Source organism: Bos taurus, chromosome 8, assembly GCF_002263795.3.
Source record: "Bos taurus isolate L1 Dominette 01449 registration number 42190680 breed Hereford chromosome 8, ARS-UCD2.0, whole genome shotgun sequence".
Taxonomy (NCBI): domain Eukaryota; kingdom Metazoa; phylum Chordata; class Mammalia; order Artiodactyla; family Bovidae; genus Bos; species Bos taurus.
Window position 1 is genome coordinate 63,251,347 of NC_037335.1, and position 15,377 is coordinate 63,266,723.

At 50.3% G+C, this 15,377-nt stretch overlaps 1 protein-coding gene across 7 annotated transcripts in view; it reads right to left on the bottom strand.

The window, feature by feature from the left end:
* Positions 1-15,377, bottom strand: part of CORO2A (coronin 2A) — a 65,393-nt gene that overhangs the window by 4,950 nt on the left and 45,066 nt on the right. For all 7 annotated transcript variants that reach the window (XM_024995963.2, XM_059889260.1, NM_001038220.1 and 4 more), the window contains 8 exon segments: positions 7,732-7,848; positions 6,640-6,789; positions 3,982-4,161; positions 3,160-3,276; positions 2,355-2,459; positions 1,535-1,631; positions 452-564; positions 42-132 (listed from right to left, as the gene is read on the bottom strand). In XM_024995963.2, the coding sequence (XP_024851731.2) occupies positions 42-132; positions 452-564; positions 1,535-1,631; positions 2,355-2,459; positions 3,160-3,276; positions 3,982-4,161; positions 6,640-6,789; positions 7,732-7,848 (970 nt within the window).

The following is a 15,377-nucleotide window of genomic DNA, read 5'->3' on the forward strand; positions in this document are numbered from 1 at the left end:
GTCCCCCACATTCACCTGGGCCTTTTCTCTGCCTTCCTCACCTTTATTCATCCCACTGAGCCACTCCTGGGCTGTCAGAGAGGGCTGGGCACTGGCCGTGGGCGGGTAGATGTCCTCTTGGTAAGATTCTGACTGCAGGAGCAATCAGGACAGTGAGAGTGGGGATGGTTGGGGGAACCTCTTAGAGAGCCTGGGGTGCAGACTCTCCCCCCGACCCCTGTGAGTGGAGGAAACTGAGGCCCAGAGCAAAGGCACGTGCCCCAGGTCGCGGAGTAACTCAAGAGCAGCAGTAGCGGGGAGGGCACACTGACCATGAGAAAGGCTTCCCTTTGAGGGGGGGCCATCAGCCTCCCGGTGGATCCCCAGGGGGATGGGCTCCAGGCTCCAGGTCCCAGGCTCCTCCTCCTCCAGGAGGGGTTCCTCCCTTGGAGATGGCTCCTACCGCCCTTACCCGTCGGGGTACAATCATGGATACGGGCTCGATGAGGCTTTTGGTTGTGATCAACTTGTAGAAACGGAAGATCTCACAGGAGGACACGTCGAGACCTCTCTTTGGCATAACACCTGTGGGTAGATGACGGAAGAGGGCCAAGGGATTCCTCAGCTGGGGCCTGGGGCAGCAGGGCCCCAGGGTGAGTGGCAAAGCCAGGCTGCACACCTGGATGTGAACAGAGACCACCCTCCTCCCACTGTTCTTCCCTCAACAAAGCGTCCTACATTGGGTCAGGCCCTGTGCTGGGGAAATGGGGTTGGAACCATCAGACTTTGCCTCCCATCTTCAAGGATTTTAGCCAGACTTTTACAGGAAGTGTGCTCTGCTCTAGGCCTTCCATCACTATCCCCACAGCTCCCAACCCAGACGGTCTTTATAAAAAAAAAAAAAATGTATTTATTTAAGTTGTGCCACTTTAAAAAAAAATTTAGGTTGCACTGAGTCTCAATTGCAGCATATGGACACTTAGTTGCGGCATGGGGGGCCCAACCAGGGATTGAACCCAGGCCCCCTGCATTGGGAGTGTGGAGCGTGACCTGCTGGACCACCAGGGAATTCCCCTAGATGCCCTTAATACAGTGACTCCAGCTTCCCTTTGATTAATGTCAGCACGCTCTTATCTTTCTCCATTTACTTTTAATCTAGCTGTGTCTTTATGTATAAGTGGGTTTCTTGTAGAGGGCGCAGAGCTGCATCCTGTCTTGTTTTGTTTCTTACCCCTAAACATACTTAAAAACTAGGGCCTCTCTTAGGTCAGTGTCCCCCATCTTCTTGCTACTGTTGTAACTGCTCAACTTTCAGCTACGACACCTTCATACTCTCCCCATGCCTTGCTCGGCTTCCCTTTTGGCTCCTCAGGTCTTGCCTCCTCCAGGAAGCCGTCCCTGGCTTCTTCCTGCGTGCTCCCAGAGAACATCCCACATACCTCAAGTAGAGCTCCCATTGACTCAGAGTGTTGACCTGCGCTGCTTTTAGGGTGGGTCCTGCAGCTGACTCATCCCTATCTCCCAGGCCCCCGTGGCCTCCGTGTCCCACACTCACCGATCCCCTTCTGTGGATTATAGGAGTGGTATTCCATCAGGTAGTTCAGGTGAGGTTTGTTGGCACTGATCTCATAGTAGTGGATGTTCCTGTCTCCCTGCGGGAGAGAGGGTACCATTCAGGGCCGGGTCCCGCAAGCCCCCTGCCTGGCCCCACTGCCACACCTCAGAAACCTGATGCTCACTATGAGTGATGAGTCGGCAGAGCCACCTCACACAGGGCACACCAGGGAACGGTCACCAAGGCAGCAGGGGGTCCTCACTTTAACACTCAATCCCCCCAACCATGACCCAAAGCCCACCCGTGTGTCTCCAAGGCAGAGGCTTGGGGAGCACAGACCTGAACCCCACTCCATCCAAGAGCTGCACACGAAGGTCAAAAGTGCAGTGTCCTGAGACGATCCAGTGGGTCTTACCCCTGGGGCACTTCGGGTTGTCATTGTCATAATGACTGGGTGGGCGGGTGGCTGCTGTGCCTGACACTGGGGTGAGGGGCCAGGGATGCCGAGTACAGGACAGTCCTACCCGGTGAAGACCCCCTCTGCCCAAATTCGAAGGTGCCCCTGCCAAGAAACACCAACTGGTCCCTCCTCATCTGGACCCAGAATTGCGGGGTGAGGGGGCGGTCAACTAGCTCAGGGTGTCCGGCCAAAGCCCTGGCCCCAGGTGTTCCTGTGGAGCCAGGAAGGTGGGAGAGGGCTGGGGGCTCACCACAGGGGTAGAGGATCCAGCCACTCTTGCCTGGCCCTGCCCCTGCCTTGCACTCCAAGGGCCCCAGGCCAGTGGGACCAGGCAGCGCCTCCCTCCTGTGCCAGACTGACCTTTCCCACCACGTAGAGCATGTTGGTGTCCGCATCATAGAAGGGAAATAGCACACCTGAGGAGCCATCGAGGTCCACCTCTGTGACAGGCACAGAGAGGTCATCCTGCAAAGGAAGGAAGACCAGGAAGGCCTGTGGGTCACTCATTGAGGACCTTGGTGGTGCTAACATAAGAATTCCTGCCCCAGGGCTCTGTGTGTGTGTATGTGTGTATGTGTGTGTGAGAGACAGACCACCTCCTTTTGCCTTGCTGGCATTTTGCCTTTAACAAATCACTTCTCATATGCATGATGTCATTCCAGCCTTCGTCCTCCTGTATTATATCTACTATGAGGCAAAGAGATTCAGAGATAGAGAAGTCTGTTCAACTCTGGACAAGAGCTCCTTGAAATCAATACTACTTGGCCCGGTCTTCACCCCCTTCCTCACCCCCACCCACGTTGAACAGGCAGCTCTTCTTGCTCACATGCCTCCCTATTTCATCCTAAGTCCTTGCTCCAGCTGTTCCTCCCATCCAGAAGGCCCTTTGCTTCTCCCACCCAACCCCGAGTCCTGGTCCCAGGCCCAGCCACCTCCCCTCCCTGACATCAAGGCTTCTCCTAAGTCCTAACCCCTCCCCCTCCTCGAATGACAAGATGCACAAGGTCTGGGTGAGTGCCATCAGGCTGCTGGCACCTCCCTGGTTGTCATCAATCAGTTTGGTCAGTGAGCGAATGCATGAATGAACAGATGAAGCAGCACTCGGCTAAGGGGTGCTGGGGAGGGTGCAGCGAGGGGCATTGGTAGGGCTGCTCTGGTGACTCACCTGGTCCCAAAGAGCCATCTGCCGGTTGTTCCACCGGGATGTGCCTGTGGACAGCAGCTTCTTCAGGTTTCCCAGAAACAGCACTTTGTTGGCCCGGTGCCCTTTATAGTTGGCTTCCTGGAGTGACATGTGTGGTCAGGGACTCCTTGGCTTCCACCCAAAATGCCTTCTTTTCTCATCCCAGCTTTGCCTGGGGGAATCCTTCCAGAGGCACCACCTCCAGGAAGCCTTCCTGGATCTTTCCCATCCACATAAAGTCTCTCCCACTATTTTTGTTGCGGGTTCTTTTTTTAAATTAAGACAGAGGCAGACTTCAGCCCAGCTCCATGTTTTTGCTAAGATTATTATTGAGCATTCACTACATGCAAGTGGGTACTGTCACCTGGGTTATTTCATTTAAACTTCCCAGAAGAAGGACTAATGTCCTATTGTTGCAGATGAGAAAATAAAGCCTCAGAGAGCAGAAAGCGCTTGTCTAAGGTCACACAGTGGATAGCAGTGGTACCTTATGGTCTCCTGACTCCATGTCATGCCTCTTAACAAAGCCAAGGCATATTGACAGCTTTGGAGTTAGACCAGGTTCAAGTCTCAGCTTTCAGTGTGGGCAAGTCCCTTAGCCTTTCTTAAGTCTTACTCTTCTCATCTGAAAAATGGGTATGATATATTCAACACCTCCCAACAGATGGGGATAACATGCATAAAGACTTTGGCTAGAACACTGACAGCATTACTGCTCTGTTCTCAGAAGCCCCTATGCTTCCCCCATGCCCACTCCACTTCTTGCTCCTCCGATCCCAAGCTGGACCCCAGCCCAGCACTAACCTGAAGGACGGTCCCTGCTCGGGGGTCTAAAACCCGAATCTTGCGGTCTTTACAGGCAGTGGCCAGCAGGCTGCCGTTGGTGTTGAAGGACATGGAAAGGATCACATCTTGGTGACAGTTAATTGTCTTCACGGGGCTCATGATTACAGACTCCTTTGAATCCAGGTTCCAGACCATCACCTGCACAGCAGAGAGCCAGCTCTGAACCCAGCCCCACCCCCAGCCCCGTCCCAGTCCCCACAGTCACACGACAGCCAGGCTGCAGTGAAACATGGTATCCCCAGAGGGAAGCCACAGATGGCAGTCTGGCCAAAAGGCCTCGGGTGAGAGGATGGATCTGCCCGCTGAAGTGGCCACGTGGCAGGAGGGGGAAGTCAGCAGTCAGGCTGTCTAGCAGTGAAAAGAAAACACCATCTGCTTGGAGCAATGAAACATCCATGCTGGGAGGACCCCAGGGAACCAGCTAATCCAGGGGGTTTCAAACAGTCATTAGCAACAGTTTCCACCGCACAGTTAATAAGGGATGCTGTGTTTAGCTGCACAGGCTGTGCAGTGCACAGCTCCAGGGCAACCCATTCCCATAGTCCAAGATGTGAACAGAGCCCCCTCGAGTTGTGTACAGATAAAACTGTACAACCATAAGCAGTGATGTAAAAGGCGCTCAGTCATGTCTGATTCTTTGCACCCTATGGACTACAAGTCCATGGAATTCTCCAGGCCAGAATACTGGAATGGGTAGCCTTTCCCTTTTCCAGGGGATCTTCCCAACCCAGGTTTCTCACATTCAGGCAGATTCTTTACCAGCTAAGCCACAAGGGAAGCCCATAAGCAGCAGCACACCCTATCTAAACAGATAACAGAGCACTTCTGATCAGAATGGGGTAGAGGACCTTTCAACCACTCCCATCCCACCCTCTTATCCATCACAGAGGCTTCTGAGGTGCCTCTGTAAAGCCTTATAGAGTTGTGAAAGGAAGAGTTTAGAAGTTATGATGGCATCAACCCCATTTGTGTACAGACTGAGGCCCAGAGAAGAATAGGGACTTTCCCAGGTCACACTGCAAGTCAGAGACTGAGTGGGAACAGAATCAAGATCTCCTATGCTGTGAATTTTCTCATTCCATAGGGCCCACAGCTTGCTAACTTGACAGTCAATGAAGGAGGGTGAGGCATCTCTGAGCAGGGTCCAGCTCACCCCCTCCAGGAAGACTAATGGATTGAACACACTAATGGATTTGTCCCACACCAAAACTTATGTCTACCTGAAACCTCAGAATATGACCTTATTTGGAAATAGGGTTTTCACAGATTTAATGAGGTCTTGAGAAACCTATATGCAGGTCAGGAAGCAACAGTTAGAACTGGACATGGAACAACAGACTGGTTCCAAATAGGAAAAGGAGTACGTCAAGGCTGTATATTGTCACCCTGCTTATTTAACTTATATGCAGAGTACATCATGAGAAATGCTGGACTGGAAGAAACACAAGCTGGAATCAAGATTGCCAGGAGAAATATCAATAACCTCAGATATGCAGATGACACCACCCTTATGGCAGAAAGTGAAGAGGAACTAAAAAGCCTCTTGATGAAAGTGAAAGAGGAGAGTGAAAAAAGTTGGCTTAAAGCTCAACATTCAGAAAACTAAGATCATGACATCCCATCCCATCACTTCATGGCAAATAGATGGGGAAACAGTGGAAACAGTATCAGACTTTATTTTTAGGGGCTCCAAAATCACTGCAGATGGTGACTGCAGCCATGAAATTAAAAGACACTTATTCCTTGGAAAGAAAGTTATGACCAACCTAGATAGCATATTGAAAAGCAGAGATATTACTTTGCCAACAAAGGTCCATCTAGTCAAGGCTATGGTTTTTCCAGTAGTCATGTATGGATGTGAGAGTTGGACTGTGAAGAAAGCTGAGCGCCAAAGAATTGATGCTTTTGAACTGCAGTGTTGGAGAAGACTCTTGAGAGTCCCTTGGACTGCAAGGAGATCCAACCAGTCCATTCTAAAGATCAGTCCTGGTGTTCTTTGGAAGGACTGATGCTAAAGCTGAAACTCCAATATTTTGGCCACCTGATGCGAAGAGTTGACTCACTGGAAAAGTCTCTGATGCTGGGAGGGATTGGGGGCAGGAGGAGAAGGGGACGACAGAGGATGAGATGGCTGGATGACACCACCGACTCGATGGACGTGAGTTTGAGTGAACTCCGGGAGTTGGTGATGGACAGGGAGGCCTGGCGTGCTGCAATTCATGGGGTTGCAAAGAGTCGGACAAGACTGAGCGACTGAACTGAACTGAATTGAAAGAGGTATCAATGCAAGGAGGCTATACTGGATTTGGGTGGGCCCTACAATGACCGATGTCCTTATAAGAAGAGAAGACACATAGATACACAGAGAAGAAGACAGAAGATGGAGGCAGAATGCAGTGATGCAGCTATGAACCAAGGAACGCTTGGAGCCCCTAGAAGCTAGAAGAAGCACAGAAGGACTCTTCCCTATAGCCTTTGGAGAAAGCATGGCCCTCCTAACATCTTGACTTTGGATTTCTGGCCTTCAGAACTGTGGAAATACATTTCTGTTGTCTTAACCCACCCAGTATGGTTCTATGTCAGGGGAGCCCCAGGAGACTAAATACACAAACCCACCTTGTAGTCGTAGCCGGAGCTGAAGAGGATGTTGGCAGCTGTGGGGTGCCATTCCACCAGGCCCACTTTGCGGGCGTGGCCCACCAGCTCCTTCCTGAAGGCTGTGAGATTCTTGGTCAGCAGCTGCTTGGGGATGTCCCAGATTTTAATCTGTCAGGAGAGACATAGCCCAAGGGGAGTTATTAGCTGGGGTCCCCTCGTACCCCGACAACCCTGAGCAACAACATTGGCACTGCCCCACAGAAGGGCCAGGGCAAGTCTCTCTGAATCTACCTGTCATTCAGTGGAGAGGCAGCTGGGGCTCCTCAGAGGGACAGGGGCTTTCCCAAGGTCCTCCAGCCCAAGCAGGGGCTGGAGATGAGCCCAGGCTTCTGGGAACCTGTGCTATCCTAACTGGTAGGTGAGTGAATGGGCCATAGACCTGATTCCCAGGCTGGAGATCACAGCAAGTCCACCTCTCAGCCTATAGAGAATATCCCTCAGAGTACAGTGGTCTCAAAGGCTCAGGGGAGAGCTCTGAATGCCAAGAGGAAGGGTTTATGCTATATCCTCAGGGTACTGGGAAGCCAGCGCAGTCTCTGGAGCAGGACAGGGCAGGGACAACCCCCAACCCCTTCTGTGAGAGAGGCCCCCTTGGATGGCCCAGAAGAGGAAGACTAAAGGTGAGAAGGTAGGTATTTAATGCTCCCAGTCTTATCCTTTTAAATCTTCCGTCTAAGTAAGATCTTCCTTCCCCACTGTCTATGAGATTATATGGCATAATATTTTCAAGCCACAGTAAAAAATGCCCTTCACAGCATTTTATAGTTTCCCCAGAAGATGTGCATTCCCATCAGGAAATGACACTGATCTGCATTGGATGGTTGGGAGCTATTAGGCCCATTTTATAGATGGGGAGACTGAGGCCCATAGAGAGGAGGGGTGGCACCCCAAGTCCCACGGAGCCCAGAACTTCTATCTAATTCATGCCCTCCTCACACAGTGACCTCACCTTGTCAAGGATGGAGGAGTCAGGAGCATCAGAGATGCATCCAGATGCCATTCTATCTCCCTGTACCCCAGCCCCACTCCTCTCGGGAAAGGAGCACTCACCGTGGCATCTTCAGAACAGGAGGCGATCTCAAAATCATTGAAAGGGTTCCATTTGACATCTAAGACATTCCCTCTGTGCCCGCAGACCTTTGGGTAGTGGGGGTCCAACTTTCCTGTCTGTAAAACAGTACCCAGGGAGGTTGAGGAGAGGATGCGGCTAATTCCACTTTAGCATCTGGAGGAGAGTCACTAGGGCAGCCAGCAGTCACTGAGTGGACAGGAAGATGTAGAGGGCAGAGCTAGTAGTGAATCCAGGACTTACCACTAATCCCGGTGTGATCCTGGGGGAGTCACAACACCTCTCGGAGCCTCAGGAAAATGGAGGCAGTAACAGATATTTCAGAGAGTTCGAGTGAGGGTCATAGGAGGTGAGGGATGGGAAGGGTCCAGCGCAAATGTCTAGCACACGGTAGGTGTTTAATAAAAGGACATTTCTCTTCATATACTGCTGGCAGGAATGCAGAAATGGTGCAGCCACGGAGGAAAACAGTCTGGCAGCTCCTCAAAAGGCTAAACAGAGTTACTGTATGACCCCATAATTCACTCCTAGGTACAGCCCCGAGAGAAATAAAGACATACGTCTATAAAAAAAACGGTACACCAATGTTCACAGCAGCATTATTCAAAATAGCCCAAAGGTGGAAACAACCCAAATGTCCATAAATGGATAAATGGATATATAAAACCGTAGTGTATTCATACAATGAAATATTTTTCAAAAAAGGGAATGAAGTCATGTCCAACTCTTTCCGACCCCGTGGACTATAGCCCACTAGGCCCCTCTGTCCATGGGATTCTCCAGGGAAGAGTACTGGAGTGGGTTGTCATTTCCTCCTCCAGGGGATCTTCCCAACCCAGGGATAAGAACCTGCGTCTCCTGCATTGCAGGCAGATTCTTTTATCGCTGAGCCACCCAGGAAGCCCCAGTATATTCATAAAATGAAATACGTTCAAAAAAGGGAAGGAAGTACGGGCACAGGCTACAACGTGGGTGAACACTGAAAACATCATGCTAGCTGACAGACACCAGACATAAAGAGCCACATATTGCATGATCTGCTTAGATGATCTACCAGATGTAGTTCTGCTGCTTGAGCAAAGAAGCACACTCCCTGGTACCTAGAATTCTGAACCCTGACTGATACATGTGAGAAGTCCAAGATAGCGGTAATTCCCTGGCTGTCCAGTGGTCAGGACTCTGCGTTTTCACTGCTGGGGGCCTGGGCATGTCTCAAGTTGGGGAACTAAGATCCCAGAAGCTTCTAGGTGTGACAACAATAACAAAAATCCAAAATAGTTAATCCATAGAGACTGAAAGCAGACTAGTGGTTGCCTAGGGCATGGGGAGTGACTGCTAATGGGTATGGGGTTTCTGGGGGTGACGAAGTTATTTTCAAATTAGTGGTGATGGTTACACAGCATGTGAATATCTAAAACCCACTGAATTATACAGTTAAATGGTGAATTTTACAGTATGTGAGTTATGAAAGTGAAAGTCGCTCAGTCATGTCCAGCTCTTTGCGACCCCATGGGCTATACAGTCCATGGAATTGTCTAGTCCAGAATACTGGAGTGGGTACCCTTTCCCTTCTCCAGGGGATCTTTCCAACCCAGGGATCGAACCAGGTCTCCCAGATTGCAGGTGGATTCTTTACCAGCTGAGCCACAGAGGAAGCATATGAGTTATACTTCAATTAAAAAGAAAGGGTGGGTTTTTCCTGGGGCACAGTGGTAAGAATCCACCTGCCAATGCAGGAGACACAGGTTCAATCCCTGATCCGGGAAGATCCCATATGCCATGGAGCAACTGAGGCCGTGCACGACAACTACTGAGCTGGTGCTCTAGGGCCAGGGAGCTCAAACTACTAAAGCCTGTGCACCCTTAGAGCCTGTGCCCCACAACCAGAGAAGCCACCACAATGAGGAGCCTGCGTACCGCAGCTAGAGAGTAGCCCCCATCCACCGCAGAAAAGCCTGCGCGGCAACACAGACCCAGCACAGCCAAAAATACATGAATCAAAAAAAGAAAAAAGAAAGGGCATTTCCTCCCTTCCCCTCTTTCCTGCCGAGAATTCCTGTCTAGGGGCTGGGAGGACACACAAGTTTCACAGCCCTGCAGCGGAGAACTCTTGGGTCATAAGAAAACTACACCAGTTCAAGCACAGAAGCTGGCAGCTGGCAGGGACCAACACACTGATTTTACGCATCACACTGCATGGCCCTGGCAGTACAGGGCCCAGAACGCCCTCTGCCTGCCAACGCAGACACCGCCCACATCCACTGCCCAGCCTCAGGTGTTAGAGCCCGCCCACCGGAAGGCTCCACCCTTATATCTAAGTGAAGGAGACAGGGGAGAAGAAAACTGGCTGACACCCACCCATCTGGCAGATTATTACAAGGAGCCTGGAGGACAGGCCCAGTGCAAAGTGCTGGGTGAATATGAGACGCAGTACTTGACCTCACACAATAGTCTCGGGGACATTTAAAAATGTATTTTCAAGGACAGAGTGAACTCAGGGAACACCCACAGGCTCTTCTTCCCTCACCTGCCCAACTCTGCAGAGCCCCCTGCACTCTTGTGGGATGTCCTGAGACCATGCCCAAGGGAGAGGAAGCAAAGACCAGGGACGCTCTATGGCTTTGCCTCCTAGGGCTACAGAGAGGGCAGCTGCCGTGACTACAGACATAGGACATCCTATTACTCTGGCAAACTAGGAGACAGACACGTGAGCCTCTGGTTCATGCATCTTAGCTCTGAAAACAGGCCATGGTCCCAGGCTCCCCTTCAGAAATCCTCTGCCCAATTCTGATCTCATTCCTTGGGAAAGAGTCTTAGACATCTCTCCCTAGACTGGATCCCTTCCAGGAGAGGGAACTCTATAAAGCACATTATTTGACAAATTGGGACTTGAATGGTAGATAAAAGTATTATAAAGCTCAACTGAGTGAATTTGACAATGTACGGTGGGTATGTAAGAAAAAATTCCTATTTTTAGGAAACATAGTAGTATTTAAGGATAAAGGGAAAAGATATAGGTAACTTACCATCAAAGGGTTTAGAAAATAAAAAAGTACTTTCACATACATTGGAAAAGATCCTGAGGCTGGGAAAGATTGAAGGCAATAGGAGAAAGGTGGCAGAGGATGAGATGGTTGGATAGCATCACCAACACAATGGACATTAATCTGAACAAACTCTGGGAAATAGTAAAAGAGAGGGGAGCCTGGCATGCTGCAGTCCATGGGGCTGCAAAGAAGTGGACATTGCTGAGCGACTAAACAACAACAGACATTCAGAGAGAGAGGGAAAATAAAAGCTTCGGATGTGTCATTTGATAGTGCTGTGTGAGGAGGTGAGCAAAAGATCAATTTCTTTCAGATGGTTTAGCCTTCTTCTTGGATGAAGAAAACGGGCCCCCGGGCAGGGAGGAGAGCAGCAAGGCAGCACCTGGAGGGAGGGCCCTGCAAAGAGATCTCTGCACCCACAGGCCCAGCTCAGGTCTCCATGGGACCATCGCTCCAGCCACTACGTCATTCTCTACTGTCCTAAAAGATGACTAATAATCTCTTCCTTGCAGGGTGATGAGGGTAAAATGACGTACTGTAGCTGAAAAGTCCAACAGTGATCTCCTATAGTAAGTGCTCAAATAAGAGCTTTTATTATATGTACATGTGTGTGTACACGCACATGCATGCGTGCTAAGTTGCTTCCGTCGTGTCCGATTCTTTGTGACCCTAGGTACTGTAGCCTGCCAGGCTACTCTGTCCATGGGATTCTCCAGACAAGAATACTGGAGTGGGTTGCCAACATACACATACATCTACGTATGTGCATATATACATGTGTATATATATATATATATATATATTTTTTTTTATAAAAGTTTTTGGTTGTGCCTCTTGGAATGAGGGATCTTAGTTCCTCCCTGACTAGAGATGGAACCCACATCCCCTGCATTGGAAGCACAGAGTCCTAACCATTGGACAGCCAGGGAAGTCCCACACATGTACACTAAAGTTGAGAAAAAAAGACTGGAAGGAAATGCATCAAACTGTTATTCATGGTTATCTCTATATGGTGAGCTAAATGGGTGTGGCTTTTTAAAAATCATCCTCTGTATCTTAAAATTTTTTTTTTCTAAACTATAAAAACTGTGTAAAATTTTGCAATAAAAAGGTATTTAAGAGGGAGGTTCAAGAGGGAGGGGACGTGTATACCTATGGCTGATTCATGTTGATCTATGGCAGAAACCAACACAACATTGTAAAGCAATTATCCTTCAATTAAAAATAAATAATTTTTTTAAAAAAAGATATTTAAGACAAGACTACAGACTTTCTGAAAAGATCAGGTCCTTGCAGGATTAGCTAAAAATTTCTGATAAAACTGCAGTGTCTGAGGGGCTCTGCGATCAGGAATGGTAAAAAACACAGCAAAGCTCAACTGGCATGCACCTGTGGCAGGCATTACTAATGGATCACTGACCATCCCCACCCCCACGCCCACGCCCAGGCTGGAGGAGGAACTTGCCCAGGGTCATGGGGAAGGTGAAGGGCAGAGTTGGGCTGGAGCCCAGGGCGAGCCTGTGGCATACTCACTGTGGTCTGAGGGAGCACCAGCCCTGTCTGAGTCAGTGTCCTGACCCGCTTCCTGCACACAGCCTTTCCCTTCTCTTGGATCATTTCCTGGGCCAAAGGGCCAAAGAAGTCAGCAGCACTGTCTTTGGCTGTGGCCTACCCAGGTGCTCTCAAGGCCTTGATCTCTGCACTCTGGCCCAGGCCAAGCCCCAGTTTCTGCCCTGAGAAAGGTTTCTCGAGGGAGCTGATTGTCCCTGGCCTTGGCTGACTGGAGGCAATGTGCCCAGGAGCCCCGTTCAGACTCCAGACTCCAGCTCTGTGAGCCTCAGACTCGGAGGTACCTGAGAGCCAGGCCTGGCTCTGGTGGGCACTCCTCCCAGGCCTCCAAGAGCAGAGGCCCCAGCCCCACACAGCTTCTCTTCCTTCTTAGTGAACAAAGGATGGCAGGCGGTCCCCAGAGGCTGGTCGGCCCTGTGCCTAAGAGGGTTTCTGTGGGAGGACCCACATTAATAGACATTAGCCAGTCTGATGGGCTATTGACCAGGCTGCTAAAAGCCCTGTCAGGACAGGGATATTTATAATCCAGAGGCCATTGCTTCCTTTCAGCCCATTAGGCCAGCAGTCAGCCAAGGACAGGACTCTGATTTATGGATGTGCATGCGTGCGTGTGTGCGTGTGTGTGTGTGTGTGTGTAGGCTCTAAATGGAGGCTTCCCAGGTGGTGCTAGGGGTAAAGAACCTGCCTGCTAATGCAGGAGATGTAAGAGATGTGGGTTCGATCCCTTAGGAAGATCCCCTGGAGGAGGGCATGGCAACCCACTCTAGTATTCTTGCCTAGAGAATCCCCATGGACAGAGGACCCTGGAGGGCTATGGTCCATAGGGTTGCAGAGAGTCGGACACGACTGAAGTGACTTAGCGCACACAGCACAGACTCTAAATCAGAGGAGACACACCTGTCCTCCTCCTAGACGCCAGGGAGCTGCTCAGCCTGGAGAGACAGCATCTCCGAGTCTCTGAGGGGCTGTCCCGGGGCAGATGGGGTGGACGGGACGGTAGGACCCAGAAGGCAGGAGCCAGGTGGGGTGGGACAGGAGAGGCTGTGGGGTTACTATCGTGACCTTAGGGCTCACAGGGAACCTGCCTCTCGGTCAGTTTCCTCATCTACAAAGTGGCAACAGTAGTAGAATCTCAGGGAGGATGTGAGGATTAAATGAGTTCATACACATACAGTGCTTAAGACTCTGTCTCGGGAATTCCCTGGTGGTCCAGTGGTTAGGACTCAGAGCTTTCACGGCCAAGGCCAGGGTTCGTTTCCTGGTCGGGAAACTAAGTTCCCACAAGCTGTGTGGCATGACCAAATGAAAAAAAAAAAAAAAAAAGACTCTACCTGGTACATGGTGAGCTTTCAGGAAATTCACTAATGTAAGTTCATCAGAACTAATCACAATTACCCAGCTTTATTGTTGCTCAGTACTTTGCAGGGGCCAGGATGTACTTAGTGAGGCCAAGGTGTCCTCAGTGAATGCACTCAAGTACATTATTACATCTATAAGGAACATGTTTGCAAGTATTTTTCTTTAGGAACTATAATTTCAGGAGTCATTTATGTGCGAGGCCCTGTGCTATGGGCTCTGCTCAATTATTTAATTTCCCTCCAGCCACCCCAGGAAGCAGTGCAAGAATCCCCATTGAGAACGCAGAAGCTGGGGATAGCAAGGGTTGATAATCAGAGCCACTCCAACCACGGCAGAGCCGTGAGAACTGGGAATGCTTTCTCTCACTCATGGTCTGTCTCTTGCTATCCTCACACCATAGTTATCATCACATCATGCAGGCCTTTCAGTGAGGACCTACTATGTGCCAGATCTTATGTCCCATGCAAGTGGCGGCAGAAGATGAATTACTCATGATCTGTGCCCTCCAGGAGCCGCCAACTTGTGGAGGAGGCAAGATATAGTTGTACTCAGGGCTCATAGGCAGAAGAAATGCCCTGGGGGGTCAATCAAAGAAGGCTTCTTGGAGGAGGATGCCTTTGAATTGGGGCTTAAAGACTTTGACCAAACTAGGATGAAGGGGAAGCACTGCAAGTCAGAAAGGCTGGGCCATACACAGATAGGTTTCAAGCAGAGAGATTGTAAAGCAAACAGGAGGAAAGGTAGACTAATGGGTAGGAAGGCAGAGAAGTCCAGACAAGAGGGGACAGGTCACCTTGCATAGAGAGAGATGCACATGGAGAGATGGACAAGTGGACAGATGAGATGTGTCCTAACTAGAGTCGGTGAGACTTAGAGCGCTGCCCAGAGGAAACAGCTGAGCAGGGAAAAGATGACAGGAGTGTTCCCTAATCTTGTGAATACACGTGCTGCTAAAATGCAAATCATGTTCCCAGAAGATTTAGGGAATGCATCATTCATCAGTCCTCCTCTCACATGCACAGATGAGCCTGGGGAGGGTCCACTGTAGAAGCCCACACCCAGGGCTGGAAGTGGTGAACAGTGGAGGCTATCTGATAACCTAGCTTGGTCACCTCCAGAGGTGGGGAGCCCATGTCCCTTCTAGGTGGCTTATTTCACTTTCAGACCTTGTTACAAACTGTGAGCAAACACTTCTTACTCAGAACTTAGTATAGCCTCCCTGTGGCCCTCCCCACTCCCCTTACTCTCCACTTCTGGTTCCAGCTCTGTCCTTTGGACCCCAAAGGACACCTCCACCCCACACCACCTCCCTGGTCCCAGGCCAGCTCTGTTCCAGGCTGAAGAGACTCTTAGAACTGGAAGAGACTTTCTCCCCCAAAGAAAAACAGTAAAACAGTCTAGCACACACCCTGCATCTCTACATTTCTAGAAGGGGAACCTGAGTATGGAGGGAACAGGTGTATGCTGTGGAGGGCTCTGAGGCTTACAGTGTCAGCTGGGATGTGGATCAAGAGTTCTGGTGAGAAAGGCAGGACTTTGTGTGCAGGCAATGGGAGAGGGGGTGGGTCCTAGGAGTGACATGACATGACACAGGCTTAAGCAGGGTCTGGCTGGCCTTCAAGAGCACAGCAGTGAAGTGCTCCCCTCCCCCT